The following is a 20,326-nucleotide window of genomic DNA, read 5'->3' as shown; positions in this document are numbered from 1 at the left end:
TATTATTTTAATAACTAAATTTAATGCAGTGTGGTAGCCCTATAATTTATAGTGAATGCTGCACAACACGTGTAGTCATCCTTGGTGTAGGCGCAGTTTTACTTAATACATTTGTTGGCATATATTTTTAGTGTATTCATAATTATTAGCAATTTTTAAAACCTTTGTTACAAATCAGTCACTAAAATGGGTAAAAAGACTAAAGTTGGGAAAGCGCGGAAAGATAAGTTTTACCAGCTTGCGAAGGAAACAGGTGTGTACGTTTTCCCAGTTCCCAACGTTGTTCTTTACTTTTGTTCATTTACTGCTTACAGGTTTTCGTTCCCGTGCTGCATTTAAGTTGGTACAACTTAATCGTAAATTTGGGTTTCTGCAACAATCACAAGTATGTATAGATTTGTGTGCAGCGCCAGGAGGTTGGATGCAAGTCGCCAAACAAAACATGCCTGTATCGAGTATTGTCGTCGGTGTCGATTTGTATCCCATTCGTCCAATACCAGGATGTATAAGTCTTGTTGAGGACATTACTACCGAAAAATGTAAACAATCGTTGACCAAGGAGTTGCAGTCGTGGAAAGTTGATGTTGTACTGCACGACGGTGCTCCAAATGTGGGTCGTAATTGGTTATTTGATGCCTATCAACAAATATGCTTAACATTGAATGCGTTGAAACTTAGTACACACTTTTTACGTAGCGGTGGTTGGTTTGTTACAAAAGTGTTTCGTTCCAAGGATTATAACGCATTGTTATGGGTGTTGAAACAATTATTCAAAAAGGTGCATGCCACTAAACCGAGTGCTTCTCGTAAGGAATCCGCTGAGATATTCATAGTCTGTCAAGGTTATTTAGCGCCCACAAAAATAGATCCACGATTTTTAGATCCTAAATATGTTTTTGAGGAATTAGATATTGAGGGCAAGAAAAAGAATTTCTTGCTGCATCCTGAAAAGCAGAAACGCGTCAAGGCTGAAGGTTACACAGAAGCAGACATTGCGCTGCGTAACGAACTATCTGCTACGGAGTTTATGCAGTCAAGCAGTGGCTTAGGTGCGCTACAAAGTATAGGTTCAATAATCATCGACGATGAGCGTATTGCAAAACATCCAAAGACTACACCAGAAATTCTGGAATGTTGCAAGGATATTAAGGTACTTGGACGCAAGGATATTAAAGGATTGCTAGCATGGTGGAAAGCCTTAAAGGATGAATTGTTTAAGAAACCTGAGAAGGAGACCAGCGTTATAGAGGAGGATGTTCCAAAGAAAACTCTCACACAAGAAGAAATTGAGGATATGGAGGAGGAAGAACTGCAACAACAAATAGCTGAACTTGCTGAAGACGAGCAACGCGAAGTCAAACGGAAACGGAAAAAAGAACTAAGAACAAAACAAAAATTACATGAAAAAATGAATCTAAATATGGTGATCAAGGGAGATGTGGGACCGCAAGAAGAGACTGAGCTGGAAATATTCGACTTAAAGAGTGTTAAATCCCAACGTGAACTAGACGAAATGTTGGATGTAGTGCCTGATTTTGATGTTGAAGGCGAAGCAGTCGAAGTACCGAAATTGCCAAAGTATAAAGCTTACGATAAAGATGATAAACGTCTGGATGATGATGCCAACTATGAAAACGACGATGAGCCCGATATATCCGCAGATGAAGATTCTGAAAGTGACTATGAAAAGGATGGCTTGGGTTTGAGCGAAGATGAAGATAAAACAGTCGAGTCACAAAAGAAAAAGAAACGCACCGAACATCCACTTATAAAGTCAGGAGACTTTAGAGATAAGGATACAAAACGTCAACAACGTGTGCAGTTATGGTTCGAAAAAGACAATCTGCAACAAATAGATTCGGAAGATGATGAGGATTACGATTTGGATCGGTTAGCAAACGAATATAAAAGTAAAGGTGTAGCAGTACTGGGGGAATCACAGCAAAATGCCGACTCGGCAAAATTACCTTTAGGCAAGAAAGCTAAAAGACGTGCAAGACATGATAACGCAAATGAGAAATCAAGTTCCGAATCCAGTGATAGCGACTCTGACGCCACAGTAGATGAGGAAGATGAAGATGGGGAGAAAAAAGTTGCTGGCAATATGGCAAAAGGTGAGAGAAACAAAAAATTATTTTATACTTCAACTCTTAAATTATGCAAATGGTAAATATATACTTTTTTTCGTTAGAGCCGAAAGCGAAGAAGATACGACTTTCCGAGGAAGAGCTTGCCCTTGGATCTATGATGATTAAGGGCAAGAAAACACGTCGTGATCTTATAGATGGCGCTTGGAATCGTTATGCCTTCAACGATGAAAATCTACCACATTGGTTCGTACAAGACGAAGATTTGCATATGCGAAAACCAGTGCCAGTGCCGAACGAAATCATTGAGGAGTATGAACGTAAAGTGCAAGAATTGAATGCACGCCCAATCAAGAAGGTAATGGAGGCTAAGGCGCGCAAGCGCAAACACGCAGTTAAGCGTTTAACTAAAGCAAAGAAACAAGCTGAAAAAATTATGGATGACAACGATGCGACGGCGCAAGAAAAGGCGAAACAGCTAAGAAAGATTTACAAGAAGGCGCAAGAGAAGAAAAAGGAAATTACTTATGTTGTAGCGAAAAAACATCAAGCCGCGAAACGTGCGCGACGTCCCGCAGGCTTGAAAGGACGTTACCGTGTGGTCGATCCGCGAGAGAAGAAGGACAAACGAGCATTGAGTGCAAAATCTAAGCGTGAGAAGAAACGCAAGGGTAAAAAATAAGGAAACTATATTAGTAAGCACTAAATAATTGCAAATTTTTACATATTGCTATGTACAGAATTACATAATAATAGTGATAGTTAATAATTGATTAAATGTATTTAGAAATTCACAAAGGCGCTTTTAATTGTATACAGGTTTCCAATTGGGTAGCATCCCAGAGTTCCTTTGCCTTCCGCCACTATTGTAACTTATTTTTTAAAAGAAAAGGCTGCCAATCTCCTCTTAAGGTCAATCTATAAGTTCTTAATCGGGTTGAGATGAGGGGATTGACTAGGTCATTGCATACCGGTCATATTTGCATCCCTGAACCTCTCAGATACCAACCTCGATGTATGTTTCGTTTTGCAAAATGTCTGTGTACTCAATGGCGGTCATTGTGTCCTTTATCCAAAATAACGGACAAACGCTTTGTCAGGAAAAACATCCCCACACCATTATGTTTCCGTCCCCCCGTGCTCAATTGTCTTTTTGGGGTATCTACAATCAAATTCTTTGCCTTTGAGGTGACGGACAATTCTTTTATAATCATTTCCATAAAAATTAATCTTAACTTCGTCACTGAATAAAATATTTCGCCACTTTTTTTCTCCAGTGGGACCGCATCAATTTTTATGTTCAGCGGCAAAAGCTTTTCTCTTCTGTATGTGGACCTTACTTAGAAGAGGAATTTTTTTGGCTTTACGCCCCGGTAGATTACCGTTCAATAATCGAGGCCGAATTGTCCGCGCGTTAACATTTAGTCCAGAGAAATATACGGTGATCATCAATCAGGCCAGTTTTTCTTGCACGACCACGAGTTTCCTTGTCGACCTCCCCGACGTATTTTCGATGAATTTATATGTATTTTCTTCATCACGCAAGTTTTTTTACTAATCGACGGTCTACATCAGTACAGTGGCTTTTACGACCCAAACTAAATAATTTCTTCTTTTTGATTATGGTGTTCAAAGGAATATAAAATTAAAAAAAACTCCAATACCTACTTTAATATGAAAAATACTTCGAAGTAACACATATTTTTTTTATTTTAATATTAGTTACACCTATTTTAATGGCCAACCAAATTTAATGAAGCAATGATAACTTGTCACTCAAACGCAAAATTAACAAAATAGTAATGCAAGTTGTTGATACTTACGCACTACTCTTTCGCCTTCATCCTAAAAATGTAACCGTATCAAAAAAAAGTAACAATTACAACACCATTTGGCAAAAAACAGTAATAGCTAAACGCACACCTATTATTTTGTCCATAAGTGTATGTATTGTATAATATTATATATATAAATGAACATCGTGACGAGATAAAGATCTTTTTATACGCTTTTGTGCCAGAAGAAATGCACAAGAATTGAAAAGAATTTTAGTTTCAATGCAAATGAAAGTAAATGTTTTTTTTTTTTTAATTCAAAAACAATAATCGTATTTATTCAGCACTCTTGTTTACAATAGAAAAGTAAAGCTTTTCTACACACATAACTAACTTAAATATATAAACAAAACACTTTGAACGCACTACAATAGAAAAATGAAAGTAAACTTTTAACTTTAGAAATTGAAATATGTTTTGTTGTACATGTTTTTTTATATAAGAACGTTTTAACTAGTTAGAATTGTTCATATACATGCTTATCGCTAGATATTTTATTTAAGAAAATATCCACATTCCAACATTCAAAATTACAGTATGCATAGAAAATTGCATAAATAAGGCACCAAAACCTTTGTAAAGCCCTGTGTAACCTTCCATACTTACAATGGTATTATAACAATCTCCGATCCCTTGATAATACGTTAATTGCTTTTGCATACTCTTACCATTATCGAGATTATCAATAATAGTGTCCGTACCCTGTAGTAGAAGGCGGTGCAGAATGGTTTCCAACGGATAAAATGCAACCTCGGTAATAATGCGTGCAATCAGATCAGATTTAATTTCCATTTTTTGGATTTCCAACTCCCATGTTGCACACAATCTGTTCTTACGCAAAAAAGCTAAAGTAGAGACTTTTACCAGCGCTCTAGGGGTACAGAAAAGTAAGTAATTATGTTTTGTAGAAGGTGTGCCATTTATGGTATTTCTATAGTAAGCTATTCAAATAGCGCCTTTGTAATAATTACCTAAATTCATATTTAGCAATTTCCATACACATGTAAGGAAAAAATAGTGATTTTAACGATATCTGTTGTTTGCAGCTATTCGAACTGAGATGGGGTACCAGTATACTTCCTACAGTGCTCATTAAACAACTTCTTTTTAGTACAAGTGTAGCAGCTTCGATACTATAAGCGAAAATAATTCAATTTCTAGTACAAACAAATTTGAATATTTAACAAGAAAAAACGTTAACTTCGGTTGCACCGAAGCTATAATACCCTTCACAGATACAAAGGTTCCTTACAGTACTTGATTCAAATCTAATTTCGTGAATCGGCAATAAAAAATAAATTATTTTACCATGCAGGCACTTTACTCCGATCGTTCAATTTATATAATAAATATTCAAATTATCCGATCGTTCAGTTAATATGGCAGCTATATGTTATAGTCATCCGATCTGTTCAAGTTTTTCGAAGATTACGTTGTTGCCTCAAAGAATAACTCATGCCTAATTTCGTGAAGATACCGCGTCAAATGAAAGAGTATGGCAGATATATGCTATAGTCATCCGATCAAAACAATTTCTTCGGGAATTACATTGTTACCTTAGAAAATAATTCATGCCAAATTTCGTGAGGATATTACGTCAAATAAAAAAGTTTCCCATACCAGGACTTGCTTCCTATTGTTCAGTTTGTATGGCAGCTATATGCTATAGTGGTCCGATATCGGCCGTTCCGACAAATGAGCAGCTTCTTAGTGAGAAAAGGACAGGTACAAAATTTCAGATCGATAGCTTAAAAACTGAGGGACTAGTTTGAATTTATACAGACAGACGGACGGACGGACGGACAACTCAGCTCATCATACTGATCATTTATATATATATTTTATAGGGTCTCCGACGTTTCCTTCTGGGTGTTACAAACTTAATATACCCTGTTCAGGGTATAAAGAGTATTAAATATTGCAGGATATTGTAATATTTTCAAAACTTGTAATAAAAATAAATTACGGAAATTATGATGAGTTTCGCACATTTGTATACCTTCGCAGCATGCTGCAAAGTATATAATAGTTTTGTTCACCTAATCGTTCTTTGCAAAACCTAAAACTAATCGAGTTAGTTATAGCAAAGGAATCAGCATGATACGAATTTGAAGTTTGAATGTGCCCGAATGTCTTACTTTTAAGCCATTTTATACAGCCCGTCGTTTTGACGTCTATGTTGTAATTATTAAAGTAAAATTTTTTATCTACCGTCTCAAATTTTCTCGCCCAACCATCGCATGACGCATTACAACTCTCTATATTTACATATGTACATATATGACTACCACTCGCATAATATTAGATTTGAAAGAAATAGTGTCTTTAAGCCAAAAGTACGACAGAACTTTGTGAAAAAATTCAAAGTGGTTTATGCTATTTGTCACCCAATTTGCGACCATCATCGGTGTTCTGCAGTACGAAAAAATAAATGCTACGCCACGAAATATGAGTTTTTTTTTGTTAATAGAGAATTTGAAAAAATCGTTTTGTGTTGTGTATGCCGGGTTGCAAATAATGCATTAAAAACAATTAATTGGTTAATTTTTTTTTTGTAATCCCGCAAATTTTAATTAAAATAAGTTTTAAATCAATTAATTTAATCCCAAATACCCGATTCAAAAAAAAAAAAATTTTTTAAATCCCAAATAGCGGTATAAAAAAAATATTTTATACAAAATTAAAAAAAAAATATTATACAAAATTAAAAAAAAATATTTTATACAAAATTAAAAAAAAAAATATTTTATACAAAATTAAAAAAAAAAATATTTTATACAAAATTAAAAAAAAAATATTTTATACAAAATTTAAAAAAAAAATATTTTATACAAAATTAACAAAAAAAAATTTTAGAACATACATTATTCGGGTTTGCGTGTATTATATTTAATTGCTTTTAATTATAGTGTTTTAGTTAGAAATATGTAAATATTTACTTTTTTATCCTTTTTCATTCCAGCTTTTGAGTTAAAAAATAATTTTTTGATTTGTTACTAAAATTTGTAAATTAAAAAATACTTTCTCAATTTTTAGGCCAAAATTAATTGGGAATTAAAAATTTTAATTTTAATTTTTTTTATAAAATAAAAAAATTAATCCCAATATCTTGAATTAAGATTCAAAATTAATTTTTATTCATCTCTGCTCATATGTACGCTAAAAACAAAAAAAAGCAAATAAATATTACCTTCGTTCTACATAAAATATTTAAATACTACAGTTGCAACCAACGTGTTCCTATTTTTTCCAACGCTATATATTTACGTATTTTATTAGTGCAAGTAGGCAATTTGCTGATTGGCTAAATAAATTCTGCCTAAAATTTCGAGAAGGTGAACAAAAGTTTGTACGTTGCAAAAATATAAAAAACGCATGATTTTTTTTTCGTTTAATACATACATAACCAAATACATACCATTGGCGTATTACACAAGCAATTAACGACGTTTCGCCTTCATATAAAAAAATAAATTAAGTTAAAAATTATACCATTGAATATTATTCCAATATGACCAACCTGTGAAAGTGTACTTTCCTACCAGCCATGAAATGCCTTTTAAAATAAGGCTACAACCAAGACCTTTCCAAAATGTTGCAGCACCTTGACGAGAATACAGTTGTATTATGATTGGCACCAATGAAAAAGGCAGTAAATGAAACCTATAAAATAACAAATGGTTGTTAGTTATTATTAATAATATTCAACATATTGTTAAAGTGTTACCTTAGGGCTACGATGTTAACTTGACATTGTTGCCGCAATACAATAAAAGGATGAGAGATCACATTCTCGATGAACCAGCTGAACCACATCAAGCCTATAAGAGGGTCATAGCAATTGGAATAATAGTAACAAGTTAGCAAATTGAACTATATTTCACAATAATTGAAATATAAATTTGGTTACATTCACAAAATATAGAAATACTTAACTAGAAGAGTGTGTTATTATTATTTTTTTTTTTTTGTTACATTATATATACTGAAGAGCTGCTTTATCAAAATAACGCAAGTTATATTTTCATAAATGTATGTAAGCATGTATGTACACTATTTATATAGAACTACTAATAACAAGAAAAAATGTTAACTTTGGCTGCAACGGAGCTATAATACCCTTCACAAATTCCATACAAGGACTTGATTTTGATCAATCAGTTTGTATGGCAGCCACATATATGCTACAGCAGTATGAACTGAACAATTTGTTATTGTCCTAGGCAACTGTACGGCCTAGGACAATAATCTACGACGAATTTCGTGAAGAATATCTAGTCAAATAAAAAAGTTTTCCATACAAACACTTGATTTCGATCGATCAGTTTGTATGACAGCTATATGCTATAATGGTCCGATATCGGCGGTTCCGACAAATGCACAGCTTTTTTGGGCATAAAAAAATATGTGCAAAATTTTAAGTCGATATCTCAAAAATTAGGGATTAGTTCGCATATATACGGACAGACGGACAGGGCTAAATCGACTCAGCTCAGTGTATAATGTGTATTTCAGAGGGTCTCCGTCGTTTCCTACTGGGTGTTACAAACTTTGTGGCAATTTGAATATACCCTGTTCAGGGTTTAAAAAGTAACAAAAAATGTGGCTAATTCTTTATTTCGCATATATTCAAGATGTTTAATTTTTAAAAAATAATACATACATACTGAATGCAATGCTCTTTTTAAATAATATTGTCAATAGTCCTAATCATGTTCTATTGCATAACTAAAAATCAATCTTACCTTTGCTTTCAGATTTAGGAAGGTATAAATCATCGTACCTTATACCATGGTATGAATTTATATACCCATCTTCAAATAAACATCTCGGTAATTCTTCTTCTACGATTGCATATACATTTTGTAGTAATTCAACATGCCCAATACTTTATAAAAACAAAATTAACGATTTTTTAAAAGTAAAGACTTTTTCAGCTACTCACGCTTCCGGAACAAACACACCCCAATAGCGCATAGTAGTTAGAAAGTTATCATTATTATTACATAGTGGACATCTAAACAAATCGCCAGCTGAGTGTGCATACGTTTGCAAACACAATTTGTGAAACCAATATTTGCGACAACAGGGCGAGCGCAGCATTGTCGCTGGATTAAATTTAGTAGTTTTCGCAAAAATGTTTTCATAGCAAATACAGCAAAGTTCATTCGCTTTTGGACGATACTTGGGCACCCTAACATGCCGATGACAATACGAACGATAGGGTGGCACAAATTGATTTCTGGTCCCATTTTGTAGGCCGCAAATGAAGTGAAAAGTACGTTGACAACCACTATGACTGCAACTTATATTTGCAAGGTTCTTTTTACAATAGCAGCAATTCTACAGAGACGTACATTTTATGAAAATAAACAAATTTAGAAAAATTTGTGTTAGTAGGCACTTATTTATCGTTGTTGTTGTTGTAGCGACAGAATTCTGCCGAGTTGACAGTCCTTGGCCGGATAAAAATCCGGGTCCGTTCCGGTTACGTAGACCCGACTGTCGTGGGAACGGACCTATTTATCGTTCTTAGATATCGGTACACATGATTTCGAGTTACAAGGCAAACCACATTTTGAAAAATATTATACTATTACTTATTTCATTTAAGTCTAATCCACAAATAATTAACCAACAAATATTTCCGTTAAGCTATAAACTAATATTTTATTGCATTTAAAATTAAAGTAGGAATAATCTTTCTTTCGCAAAGTAAATGTAAGTATTAAAACAAGTAAGGAAGGGCTAAGTTCGGATGTAACCGAACAGGGGCTTAAACAGTTTTGGTTCGATTTAGACAATTTTTGGCCACAAGGTGGCATCTTTAATCGCATTATTCACGCAAAGTTTTATCCCGATACAGTCATTGTTGCCTGATTTGCATAGTGGAAGCTGAAAGAATCAGATGGAATTTAAAATGGTGTTATATGGGAAGTAGGCGTGGTTGTAGTCCGATTTCGCCCATTTTGACATAGAAACTTGAAAAGAACGTTATGCACCGAATTTGGTTGAAATCGGTTAAGCAGATCTCAAGATATGGGTTTTCACCTAAAAGATCCTGTGTACCAAATAACTTATTGCGGAGCTTAGTTATGGCAATTTATTTGTTTTTGATTAATGGCGTTTTGTGGGCGTGCCAGTGGTCCGATTACGCCCATCTGCAATACCAACCGTCTCACGGTACCAAGAAACATGTCTACCAAGTTTCATAAAAATATCTCAATTTTTACTCAAGTTAGAGCTTGCACGGACGGACGGACGGACGGACAGACAGTCACCCGGATTTCAACTCGTCTCTTCATCCTGATCATTTATATATATATAACCCTATATCTAACTCGATTAGTTTTAGGTGATACAAACAACCGTTAGGTGAACAAAACTATTATACTCTGTAGCAACAGGTTGCGAGAGTATAATAAGCTGTTATTTTTTTGTCGCAATTTTTATACTCTCGCAACCTGTTGCTACAGAGTATAATAGTTTTGTTCACCTAACGGTTGTTTGTATCACCTAAAACTAATCGAGTTAGATATAGGGTTATATATATATAAATGATCAGGATGAAGAGACGAGTTGAAATCCGGGTGACTGTCTGTCCGTCCGTCCGTCCGTGCAAGCTCTAACTTGAGTAAAAATTGAGATATCTTTATGAAACTTGGTAGACAGGTTTAATGGTACCGTGAGACGGTTGGTATTGCAGATGGGCGTAATCGGACCACTGCCACGCCCACAAAACGCCATTAATCAAAAACAAATAACTTGCCATAACTAAGCTCCGCAATAAGATACAAGACTGTTATTTGGTACACAGGATCACATTAGGGAGGGGCATCTGCAGTTAAAATTTTTTTTTAAAAAGTGGGCGTGGCCCCGCCTCTAATAGGTTTAATGTGCCTATCTCCTAAACCGCTAATGCTATAATAACAAAATTCACTAGAAGCAAATGTTTTTAGCACTTCTATTGACGGTGTGAAAATAGTTGAAATCGGGTGGCAACTCCGTCCACTCCCCATATAACGGTACTGTTAAAAACTACTAAAAGCGCGATAAATCAAGCACTAAACACGCCAGAGACATTAAATCTTATCTCTGAGATGGTATAAATTGGCTTTATAGAAACCGCGTTCAAAATTAGTCAGTGGGCGTGGCACAGCCCACTTTTAGGTGAAAACCCATATCTTGAGATCTGCTCAACCGATTTCAACCAAATTCGGTGCATAACGTTCTTTTCATGTTTCTATGTCATAGTGCGAAAATGGGCGAAATCGGACTACAACCACGCTTACTTCCCATGTAACACCATTTTCAATTCCATCTGATTCTTTCACTTTCCACTATGCAAATCAGGTAACAATGATTATATCGGGGTAAAACTTTGCGTGAATAATGCAATTAAAGTATGCCACCCTGCGGCCAAAAATTGTCTAAATCGAACCAAAACTGTTCAAACCCCTAAGTACTAAATATGTGGACCCCAGTGCCTATAGTTGACCCTCTACCGAAAATATCAGTCAATCCACAAAGAAATCTCAAACGAGTATACCATTTGACTTTGCGAGAGTATAAAATGTTCGGTTACATCCGAACTTAGCCCTTCCTTACTTGTTTTTTGTTTTTCTTAGTATGGACACTGCAGACTGTGCCGAGACGCCGGCGCACATATTATTTAAATGCGATGCGGTGACCAGAAGAAAGCTAGCGCATTTAGGATGTATGCAGCCGAAGCAACATCATATAAAAACCAGCAACCCCTCAAGCACCTTGCAGTTTATAAGAGCTTTGGGGCTAGATGAAATAATATGAAAAGTGTTAGAGTGCATATGCTCCCTTAACTATATATTATATATATATCTATCTAGTACGTTTATTTACCCTTCCATTGAAAAGTCTGCGTTGATTTGAAATTTCATTTAGTAAGAAGCTGTAAACCCCATAATCATCACGAAGCCCTTGTAGTCCAGAAGAAAAGAACTGAAAAAAAAATATATTAAAATATGAATGTATACCGTAAATTCAAAATAATATTAAAAAAGCTAAAAATTGTGTAGTGGGAAGCTCCTTATTTATTTATTATAAGCGCCAAGGTTTCAATTTTTACCAAGAAGATAACATTTTAACAATTTTCAGATAACTTCAACACTACTTAGTTATTTTGGTAAATATATAGTTTAGGTCCCCCACATAAGGAGGCCTCAAAAATGAAATTTTTTTTTTAAATCGTCTTATTTTTACGCGTAGATTACAAATCCGTGAGCGGAAAGTGAATTTTTTCAATAATTTATGTATATTTTTCAATATTTATTTACACACTTTGCACATTTCACATATTCAAGTCACTTAGTTGTTGTTGTTGTTGTAGCGGCAAAATTCTGTAGAATTCAGAGCACTTACCTGTAATTACCAGTTCAGTGTGTTAAACATTTTCTTATGAAAAAAATATACTGAGGAAATGTAACAGTCAAAATTTCTTTTGTGCCGCGATTTGATGGTATGAACGAATATCGGAGATCGTCACGGATTTGTAATCTTTGCCTTAAAATAAGACGATTAAAAAAATTTTAATTTTTCAGTCCTCCTTCGTTGGGGGACCTAACTATACATTTACCCAAATTCTATTTTAACTTTTAGGTTTTTCGTGCCTCACAAGTGTGTTCGGAAAAAGAACCCAAAAAATCTTTGGTTTGAAGAATTTTATTTTGAAAATTTTATTATTACTTCAGTTAAAGTTTTATCTGTGATTTAAAATAAAACACAAAACTTGTTTTGAACAAAAATATGAAATTCAACTACTTTTAAGTATCAACTTGATCAAACCAACCTCACAAAATGATTCGGAAATTTATTTTCTAGCAGGAGTCCCGTTATTATCGCAGGCGCTCTTAGCTGTCAGTAGCAATTTATGTTGTCTGAATAAAAATTTTGTAGAATCCGGTCATTTTGTCTTTGTTTGTGAAAAATACGATTTATTGTGTAAAATATGGGAAAAAGATCAAAAGAAGCTAGATTCTAAGGAAGAAAAATAATATTTAATCTTCGAAAGGAATAAAAAAAACGTTGCAGGAGATATCAAAATTTAACTATCAAAGCGTTTCAACTATCCACAGCCGGCCGGCCGGTCCTAAACTATGCTTCTGCAATATGGTCGCCTTGCAGTGCAACGCAGACGAAGAAGCTTCAGACTTGTCAAAACACTGCACTTCGGACTATCACGGGATGCCTCTTGATGTCCCCAATAGAACACCTACACAGTGAGTCCCGTTTGATTCCTGTTAAGGAACATAACGAACTCCTCTCCAAGTTTCTTCTGGGATGTTTCGCAGAAATTATATTAAAAGATAATTTAGCCTTTGCGAACGTTACATATTTCCTAAGTTTTTTTCCAAAGTTCCTTTGAAATTATAACTTAATTTTTGAGTTCAAATGAAAGTTAAAACTACAATACAGTAATTAATCAATATATTTTAATAATAATATAACTTTTGTAAGAATTGCAAGCAATTTCTTTCCTGAAAATTATTTTCCGATTACTTTTGAGAGGCACCGTATATGCTATTTGTACAACGCCGACAAACTTGTACAAGGTCACCATATTTTTTAATTTGGGGAATCCCATGATATATTTTTCGCCTTCATGGTACATTAATATACAAACTCAATACCGAAAACTTACTAAATCAATTTTAATTATTAATATTCAGAACTTTAATTTTTAAATTCTACAAATCTATGTATACATATATGTATATACATAAGCATTTACTAACCAAGCAATTTGTATGCACCATTATGTTTTGCTTGCCGATAAAGTGACCATATTGTATTACATCTCGTTGATTAGAACCGCAAAGCTCACACCGCATTATAAAAACTTGTAATGTTATTATTATTTACGCAAATAAGAAACAATAAACTCGGTAATATTTTTAAACGAACTCCAAAGCAAACTATTTATTTCAGGCAGCTTATTAGAGATGCTCAATTTTGGCAATAAATCGCGCCGAAGATGTACGAAGTTTTCACGATTTTCGATTAAACGTAAATTAATCGATATGTAAATCCTTTTTTTCCTTAAATTATAAGCAAGATGCTTGTGGTATGCACAAGGGGTTTTTGAAAATTATTTATTTACTTTGAGAGACTTTGAATAATCCTTTGAACTAATATGTTTCAGCACCATTTTTGGTCTACCTGTTAATTCTAATTACTCAAGCATCTATTAAATATTTGTTGACAAGTGGCACCACTAACGAAATGAAAAAATTTAAACAGTAGAATTGGCGAAAGTTTTATCTGATGTCATAACCGTTTGTCAGTGATTTTTATTTATGACGTTAATTAGTGACTAAATATTCTTATGAAACAATGAATAGATGCGTACTCCTTATTGACTAAAATATTGTGACGAATACGAATGATAGAACAAAATCGAATCAACGATAAACTGCCAGAAGCAACTAGTTAGTGAATTCGTAGTTGCCAGAATGTTCTAGAAGCAATGTTTTGTTACAGATTTACTATATAAGGGCTGCCGGATTGTGCAACAAACCCAGTTCTAGTTAGAGTGTGTCGTGATAAGAACAATTGAGGCATCAAGTTGAAGAAGTTGTCAGCTCGGATAACGACCAATAAGTGTTAAGTTGTTGGAATTAGAAATAAAGATAGGTGTGTAGCCATTATATTGGGACTTTTATTTAACAATCCAGAGATCGAACTCAAGAGTGAGTTACATTATCGAGACATCCGTTACAATATATTAGACGAATCAATCATATAACAGTTTTGCCTTTCTGGTCAACTTTACCGCTTTTTTTATTTATGGATTTTTGTTACTGTTAGCATCCAAAAAATTTTTACTTTTGTGTCTTGGTATAATCGCATTGATTTTAATTATTAACCAAATTTATCATTATATCTAGTATTACATAACTTTTTCATGCAATTTAGCTACTTCTAAATATATTATTATTAAATTTAGCATGAGTTCAGTTGAAATTTGAAAGCATATACATATTTAACAGATCGCTGCAGTCGTCCAAGAGTAGATATACGATGTATATATATTTGAAAATGTTAAAATTAATCGCTTCGTTATAAATTACATTAATCTACGGAACGATTGCCCACACTTTGAACGTCCAATTCACTATTGGTACTTAGGCTCGGCGAAATTGTTGTCGAATTCGAGATGAGTCCGCGATCCAAATTATAGTATTGCATAACTTTTTGTGGTGGTCGACTAGAAATCACTTCAGTTATCTGTGTGACAACCCACTTTGTAAGCTTTATAACAGCAATATGTGCAGCGAACTGTAAAACTATAGAGCCAAAACCTTTGTAGAGTCCTGAGAAACCTTCTGCGGCGACTGTTGTACGATAACAATCGATAGCACCCTGATAGTTGGTTAGTATGGGTACAACAGCATAGCCATTATCAAGATTATCAATAATAGTGCGCGTGCCTTGCAATTGAATGCGATGCAGTATCGTTTCAAATGGATAAAATATCACTTCTGTGGTAAGCATTGAAATTAGATTCGAGTAAATTTCTACATTTTGATTTTCTAAAGTGTCGTCCTTATATTTAGCACCCTTACGTTCTTGAGCCTGTTGAATTCGACGACGCATAATACGCGATGAGATACCTTTGATCACAAGTCTAAAGAATTGGTTTTACAGACTTATAATTTGATTAATTAATTAAAGTGAAAAAACGTACCCAAATAAATATTTTGTAATGCCAACAGACATACAAGGACCAATTAAAGCCCAGGCCGGTAACATACGTCCTTTTTGTGGTGAACTCCAATACAACAAACGTAAGCTTCCTTCTCGAAATACATCAAAAAGACCAGGTTTTTCACTGGCTATATCGCTCTGCACCGTCTCCACCAAGGAAGCAGAGTAAAACGGCATTACAACCGCAATGCTAACACTGCCCATTTCATCAATATATTTGCAATTAATTAATATTAATAAAATTCGATTTGAATGAAATGTAGTCATACCACTTTAGAATAATATGCTGACCAAATTTCTTTAAAGTTGTTCGGCTATCCACATCTCTGTAATATGTTTAATAATCATTTAATATAAGTTTTACAGTTTCATGGCAGATGTTGCTTACTTTGGCCAATGTGTTATTTTTGATATAACGTCGTCTACTGCTAACGACATGCCTCGAACAAGTAGACAACTACCTAAACCTTTCCAGAGTGTAGTAACACCTTGGCGCCGATGCAGATGTACAATGCTGGGAACCAGCGCAAACGGATGCAAATGGTAGCTGTATAAATTTAAAAGTTATAAAAGTTAAAAGTTATAAACTTTGTAACAAATTTTAATAAATATACCGTCTGGAAGCGTTGTAAACTTGACATTGTCGTCGTAATACAATGAACGGATGGCTTAACAAATTTTCAGTTACCAAGCTGACCCACTGAACTCCTATGCCGAGGTACTTCCGTATGGATATTTCTGTCGCCAGAAAAAAATGAAATAAAAATGTTATTCAATACGTTATGGAGATTTTCTTCAAAAACTGTATCTTACCATCCTCCTGACTATCATAGTAGTTATCTAGTGTTTTATGTTTTTCTAATGGTAATGATAGATCACGCTCTGAATTGACATATTTCAATCCTGTCGAACCACCAGTTGTCATGTCATGTGCTGAACCGCCTAAGCTGTCAAGATAATTTTGTGTGTGCAATTGTCGTTCATCATGCAAAGGAAAGCTGGAAATGGAAGAAAATTGTAAGCCTTGATACACCTAAATAAGTTGTTATCCACTAAAACTTACGTCATGTGTGAACGTTGTAAATTTAGTGTATTAGGTGGTACTAATGCACTCGCTCCAGTTCCGGTTGTAATGTTCGATGTGGTCATTATTGGCCCCTGAATTTGACTTGCACTAAAGATATTTCGTAGTCGAGTTGGTTGTTCAGGTTCGTCGCTATCATCATCCTCATTTTTTTCATTTGTTGCATACCTGCAATGTAAACGTAAATCACAAATGGTGCATTAAGGAATACCATTGCGAAACCAAAATTAATTTCTTGCATTCACTCACATTAATGTTGAATAATTATTCATTCCTGCCATTACACGTCACGACACCACGCTTAACAAAATTATTATAATTTTGTTATTGTTCCTATTTGTGCGTTCCTTTATATATTTTCAATAAGTTGATAAAAAGAGATATTTCTTCCTACTAAAATATAAAAATTCTTTAATTTCCCCTTAACCTGAGCAAGTGTCAGAGTTTGGCAACTGATTTCTAACAAAAACAATGCGCATCCGTACGTTCAGTGATGAGGAAAAAATTATTACTAATATTAGAACAAGGAATATATCTATAAAAAAAAACTCTTTTCCTAAAAAATATCCTTTCCAAACATTATTACAAAATATAAATTGATCTAAATTGAGGTAATAGTACATATAAAAGCATATTATAGTGATTGCATTTTTTTTATTTTTAACTAAGTGTGGCAAGGACTAGTTATACTGCGGCTCGCTCATATGGCACAAAAAGAAAACAGTGTTATTGAATTGAAACTTAGTGGAAAGAAAAATTTATTTATTAAAAAAAATGCTTCGCACACTTATTATTGATCTTAACAAATTGCGGTAAGTTTAAATGTAAATAGATAGTAATCGTTAATTAAAAATGTAATGTCCTAACTAACCTCAAATTTTAACTACACTCACTAGTCTAAGTCCAGTCGTGGTTACACAAGTACGGGAGAAAGGACATTTAAACCGACCTCGTTTGAGAAATCCCTACTGGTTTGTACGCAAAGAAAGATTGGTACGTAAAAGATATGAAAAGTTCAATGTAGCTGACAAATACTAATTTAATTTACCACAAGGCTCGCGATACAACGGTGACAACAGAAAACAAAGCTTTCGTCAAAGAAGTAATAAAAGACAAATATGGTCCTCCGGCAATTATTAAAGGTATACCTTCATACGACCAATCGGCTTTAATAAAAACAGAACAATTCGAGCGACAGCCTTGGCATGAAAAAGCACGTCGTTGTGGCCTTATTGCACGTAAAATTGGGCAGTATCCACTTTGGTTGAAAAATGGAGAACGTATACGTACCACATTGTTACAGATTGTTGACAATCATGTAATCCGCTATATACCTCCTCATGAATACAAGCCCGCGCAAAAGCCTAATGTTGCCAATCTAAATAAATATGGTTGCTTGCTGGTGGGTGCCGAGTCAGTAGATCCCTCCACATTAACGAAAGAGTATTGCGGGCTATTTCGTGATTCTGGCGTTATGCCTAAACGTAACCTAGCGAGATTCATTATTTCTCCAGAAGCAGCAATACCAGCTGGCACACCATTAAATGTTGCTCACTTTAGAGCGGGTGATTTTGTTGATGTACGAGGCAAAACGTAAGCGTTTAAGAAAAGCCAAATCAAATAATAGACTAATTTTCTTTATAATATTTTCCTTTAGTGTCGATCATGGCTTCCAAGGAGTAGTAAAACGTCATGGATTTAAAGGTATGCCTGCATCTCATGGTGTAACAAAAACACATCGTCGACCTGGTAATATAGGTGGTGGTGGTGAGAAAGGTCGTGTATGGCCAGGCACAAAAATGCCTGGTCATATGGGTAACCGCTGGCGTATAGCGAAAGGATTACGTATCTGGCGCATCAACACCAAATACAATGTGATGTGGGTACAAGGCAGCGCTATTCCAGGATCTACCAATGGACTTGTATATATTTATGATACAATTTTACCACTGCGAAAACATAAAACAGCACCACCTTTCCCCACTACTTTTGAAGAAGAACTAGAAGCGATAACTGGACCTTCAGATGATATATGGTATGAAGACGTACATAGTTTCAAAGATGATACTATAACTTTCCAACCAGAAACAAATTGAAATTAAATCTTGTTATAGAAATTGTTGTAATTTTATTAAAAAACGTACCAATGCTAATATATACATATGTAAATATACAATTTTTTTCTAAATGGAAACATTTCGCCATTATTGCATTATAATGCACTGCTCTTTTGTAATTCGTAATATTTCTCGTCATTATTTGATATTAACTTAAGTTTTCCTTCACGTTGTAACTTCTCAAGGTGATGTCCAACATTGTATGCAGCAGCCGGCCACAATTGTTCCGGTGTCTCTTTGTATACATCTCGTACTACGTCTATAGCTTGTAAGGGTTTATTAGGATTTCGACCAAAGAAATCCAGTACTTGCACTTCGCGCTGATTTCTATGATTAATGTAGTATTTGATTTTGTCAACTGGTTCCTATAAAAACACAATTTTATAAATATGTAATTTTTAAAATCAGCATTTTACTTTAATTATATTGCCATGTGCAGGGTATATGACTTCAGGTTTTATGCTCAATATTTTGTGCAAACTTTTCATGTAGTCATATAATTCTTCGAATACTGCGGTACCTTCACCTAAAAAAGTACAAAATGTAAAATCTGACAAGCTTGAGAATACAAACCCAAACCCAAAATACAGTCGCCACTAAACAATATACCATCTTCCATGGTCAAAATTACATGATCTGTTGTATGCCCCGGCGTATGTATTATTTTCACTTTCGCACCCTCTACACTTAGTTCTTGTTCATCCTGCAACGGATGCAGCTTAATATTTGCTGGGATCTCTGGACACACATCTAATGCGTCGGTACGTGGGAATTTATAAACCAAGCAATCTAAATGTATTTGAAATATTATTAAACGAATAAATTTAAAACACGCCGAATATAAGCTTAAAACGAACCACTTGCAGCGCATGTCTTTAGCACATCTTTCACGCCTCCTACATGATCATGATGCCAGTGGGTGAGTATTATTGTACTTAATGCTGCCTTCTCCTGCTTTAAAACAGATGTTAAATGTTTGATATACTCCGGCACGTCCACATCACCAGTATCTATCAAAATGCGTCTTAAAAAGAGGGAAGATATACAAATGTATGTATATACATATGACTAGTATTCTTTTAAAAAATAAACTTTGACCTATCTTTTACCTTTTGCCTGTACCCAATAAATATGTGTTGGTACCTTGCAAGGTCATTGGACCGGGATTGCAACCTAATATGCGTATAATTGATGAAGTGAGACGTGTAACGGGTGGTATTAATGCCATTTTAAGTATATTTCCAACTTTCTAACTATGTATCTAATTTACTTCAGTATAAATCGGTGATAAATTCTTATCAGGACTGTGAAAACTACAATGTAAACAAAAATAAATGTTCGCTAATGATTGCCAATCACAGATATATTTTAGCACAGGGTTACAAAAAATTACAAGAGTCGGTGAATGAAAATGTTTTCCTCTGCTACACCCCATTTTCTTACGGATATAATTGCTTTCCA

General features: G+C 34.4%; 5 protein-coding genes and 1 long non-coding RNA gene across 6 annotated transcripts; 3 read left to right on the top strand and 3 right to left on the bottom strand.

The window, feature by feature from the left end:
• The first annotated feature begins 79 nt into the window (after positions 1 to 79).
• Positions 80 to 2,885, top strand: LOC106620579 (pre-rRNA 2'-O-ribose RNA methyltransferase FTSJ3). The gene is made up of 3 exons (XM_014239118.3): positions 80 to 253; positions 315 to 2,114; positions 2,192 to 2,885. The coding sequence occupies exons 1-3, from the start codon at positions 187 to 189 to the stop codon at positions 2,767 to 2,769; spliced, it is 2,445 nt and encodes an 814-aa protein (XP_014094593.2). The 5' UTR covers positions 80 to 186; the 3' UTR covers positions 2,770 to 2,885.
• A 1,430-nt stretch (positions 2,886 to 4,315) lies between these two features.
• On the bottom strand, positions 4,316 to 13,916 carry LOC106620577 (mitochondrial outer membrane protein SLC25A46). The gene is made up of 9 exons (XM_014239115.3): positions 13,693 to 13,916; positions 11,801 to 11,899; positions 8,868 to 9,265; positions 8,668 to 8,810; positions 7,650 to 7,743; positions 7,443 to 7,585; positions 7,341 to 7,377; positions 4,894 to 5,055; positions 4,316 to 4,793 (listed from the first exon to the last, which is right to left on the bottom strand). Exons 1-9 carry the CDS (start codon positions 13,786 to 13,788, stop codon positions 4,421 to 4,423), a joined length of 1,545 nt encoding a protein of 514 aa, XP_014094590.2. The 5' UTR covers positions 13,789 to 13,916; the 3' UTR covers positions 4,316 to 4,420.
• A 679-nt stretch (positions 13,917 to 14,595) lies between these two features.
• Positions 14,596 to 17,136, bottom strand: Slc25A46a (Solute carrier family 25 member 46a). The gene is made up of 8 exons (XM_014239090.3): positions 16,998 to 17,136; positions 16,728 to 16,916; positions 16,478 to 16,662; positions 16,279 to 16,402; positions 16,053 to 16,211; positions 15,934 to 15,990; positions 15,645 to 15,860; positions 14,596 to 15,584 (listed from the first exon to the last, which is right to left on the bottom strand). The coding sequence occupies exons 1-8, from the start codon at positions 17,027 to 17,029 to the stop codon at positions 15,029 to 15,031; spliced, it is 1,518 nt and encodes a 505-aa protein (XP_014094565.2). The 5' UTR covers positions 17,030 to 17,136; the 3' UTR covers positions 14,596 to 15,028.
• Positions 15,300 to 16,051, top strand: LOC138857558 (uncharacterized). The gene is made up of 2 exons (XR_011396678.1): positions 15,300 to 15,443; positions 15,514 to 16,051. It is a non-coding gene; the product is annotated as an uncharacterized lncRNA (long non-coding RNA).
• Positions 17,137 to 17,417: 281 nt separating the features above from the next.
• mRpL3 (mitochondrial ribosomal protein L3) lies at positions 17,418 to 18,942 on the top strand. Its single transcript, XM_014239107.3, has 4 exons — positions 17,418 to 17,560; positions 17,645 to 17,741; positions 17,803 to 18,341; positions 18,406 to 18,942. Exons 1-4 carry the CDS (start codon positions 17,523 to 17,525, stop codon positions 18,842 to 18,844), a joined length of 1,113 nt encoding a protein of 370 aa, XP_014094582.2. The 5' UTR covers positions 17,418 to 17,522; the 3' UTR covers positions 18,845 to 18,942.
• On the bottom strand, positions 18,852 to 20,213 carry LOC106620574 (beta-lactamase-like protein 2 homolog). Its single transcript, XM_014239109.3, has 5 exons — positions 19,975 to 20,213; positions 19,723 to 19,889; positions 19,445 to 19,654; positions 19,282 to 19,391; positions 18,852 to 19,230 (listed from the first exon to the last, which is right to left on the bottom strand). Exons 1-5 carry the CDS (start codon positions 20,091 to 20,093, stop codon positions 18,961 to 18,963), a joined length of 876 nt encoding a protein of 291 aa, XP_014094584.2. The 5' UTR covers positions 20,094 to 20,213; the 3' UTR covers positions 18,852 to 18,960.
• Positions 20,214 to 20,326: the final 113 nt, after the last annotated feature.

The sequence above is a fragment of the Bactrocera oleae genome, chromosome 5 (genome assembly GCF_042242935.1).
Source record: "Bactrocera oleae isolate idBacOlea1 chromosome 5, idBacOlea1, whole genome shotgun sequence".
Classification (NCBI taxonomy): Eukaryota; Metazoa; Arthropoda; class Insecta; order Diptera; family Tephritidae; genus Bactrocera; species Bactrocera oleae.
The sequence above is the reverse complement of the archived record's forward strand: the minus strand, read 5'-3'. Positions and strand labels throughout refer to the sequence as shown.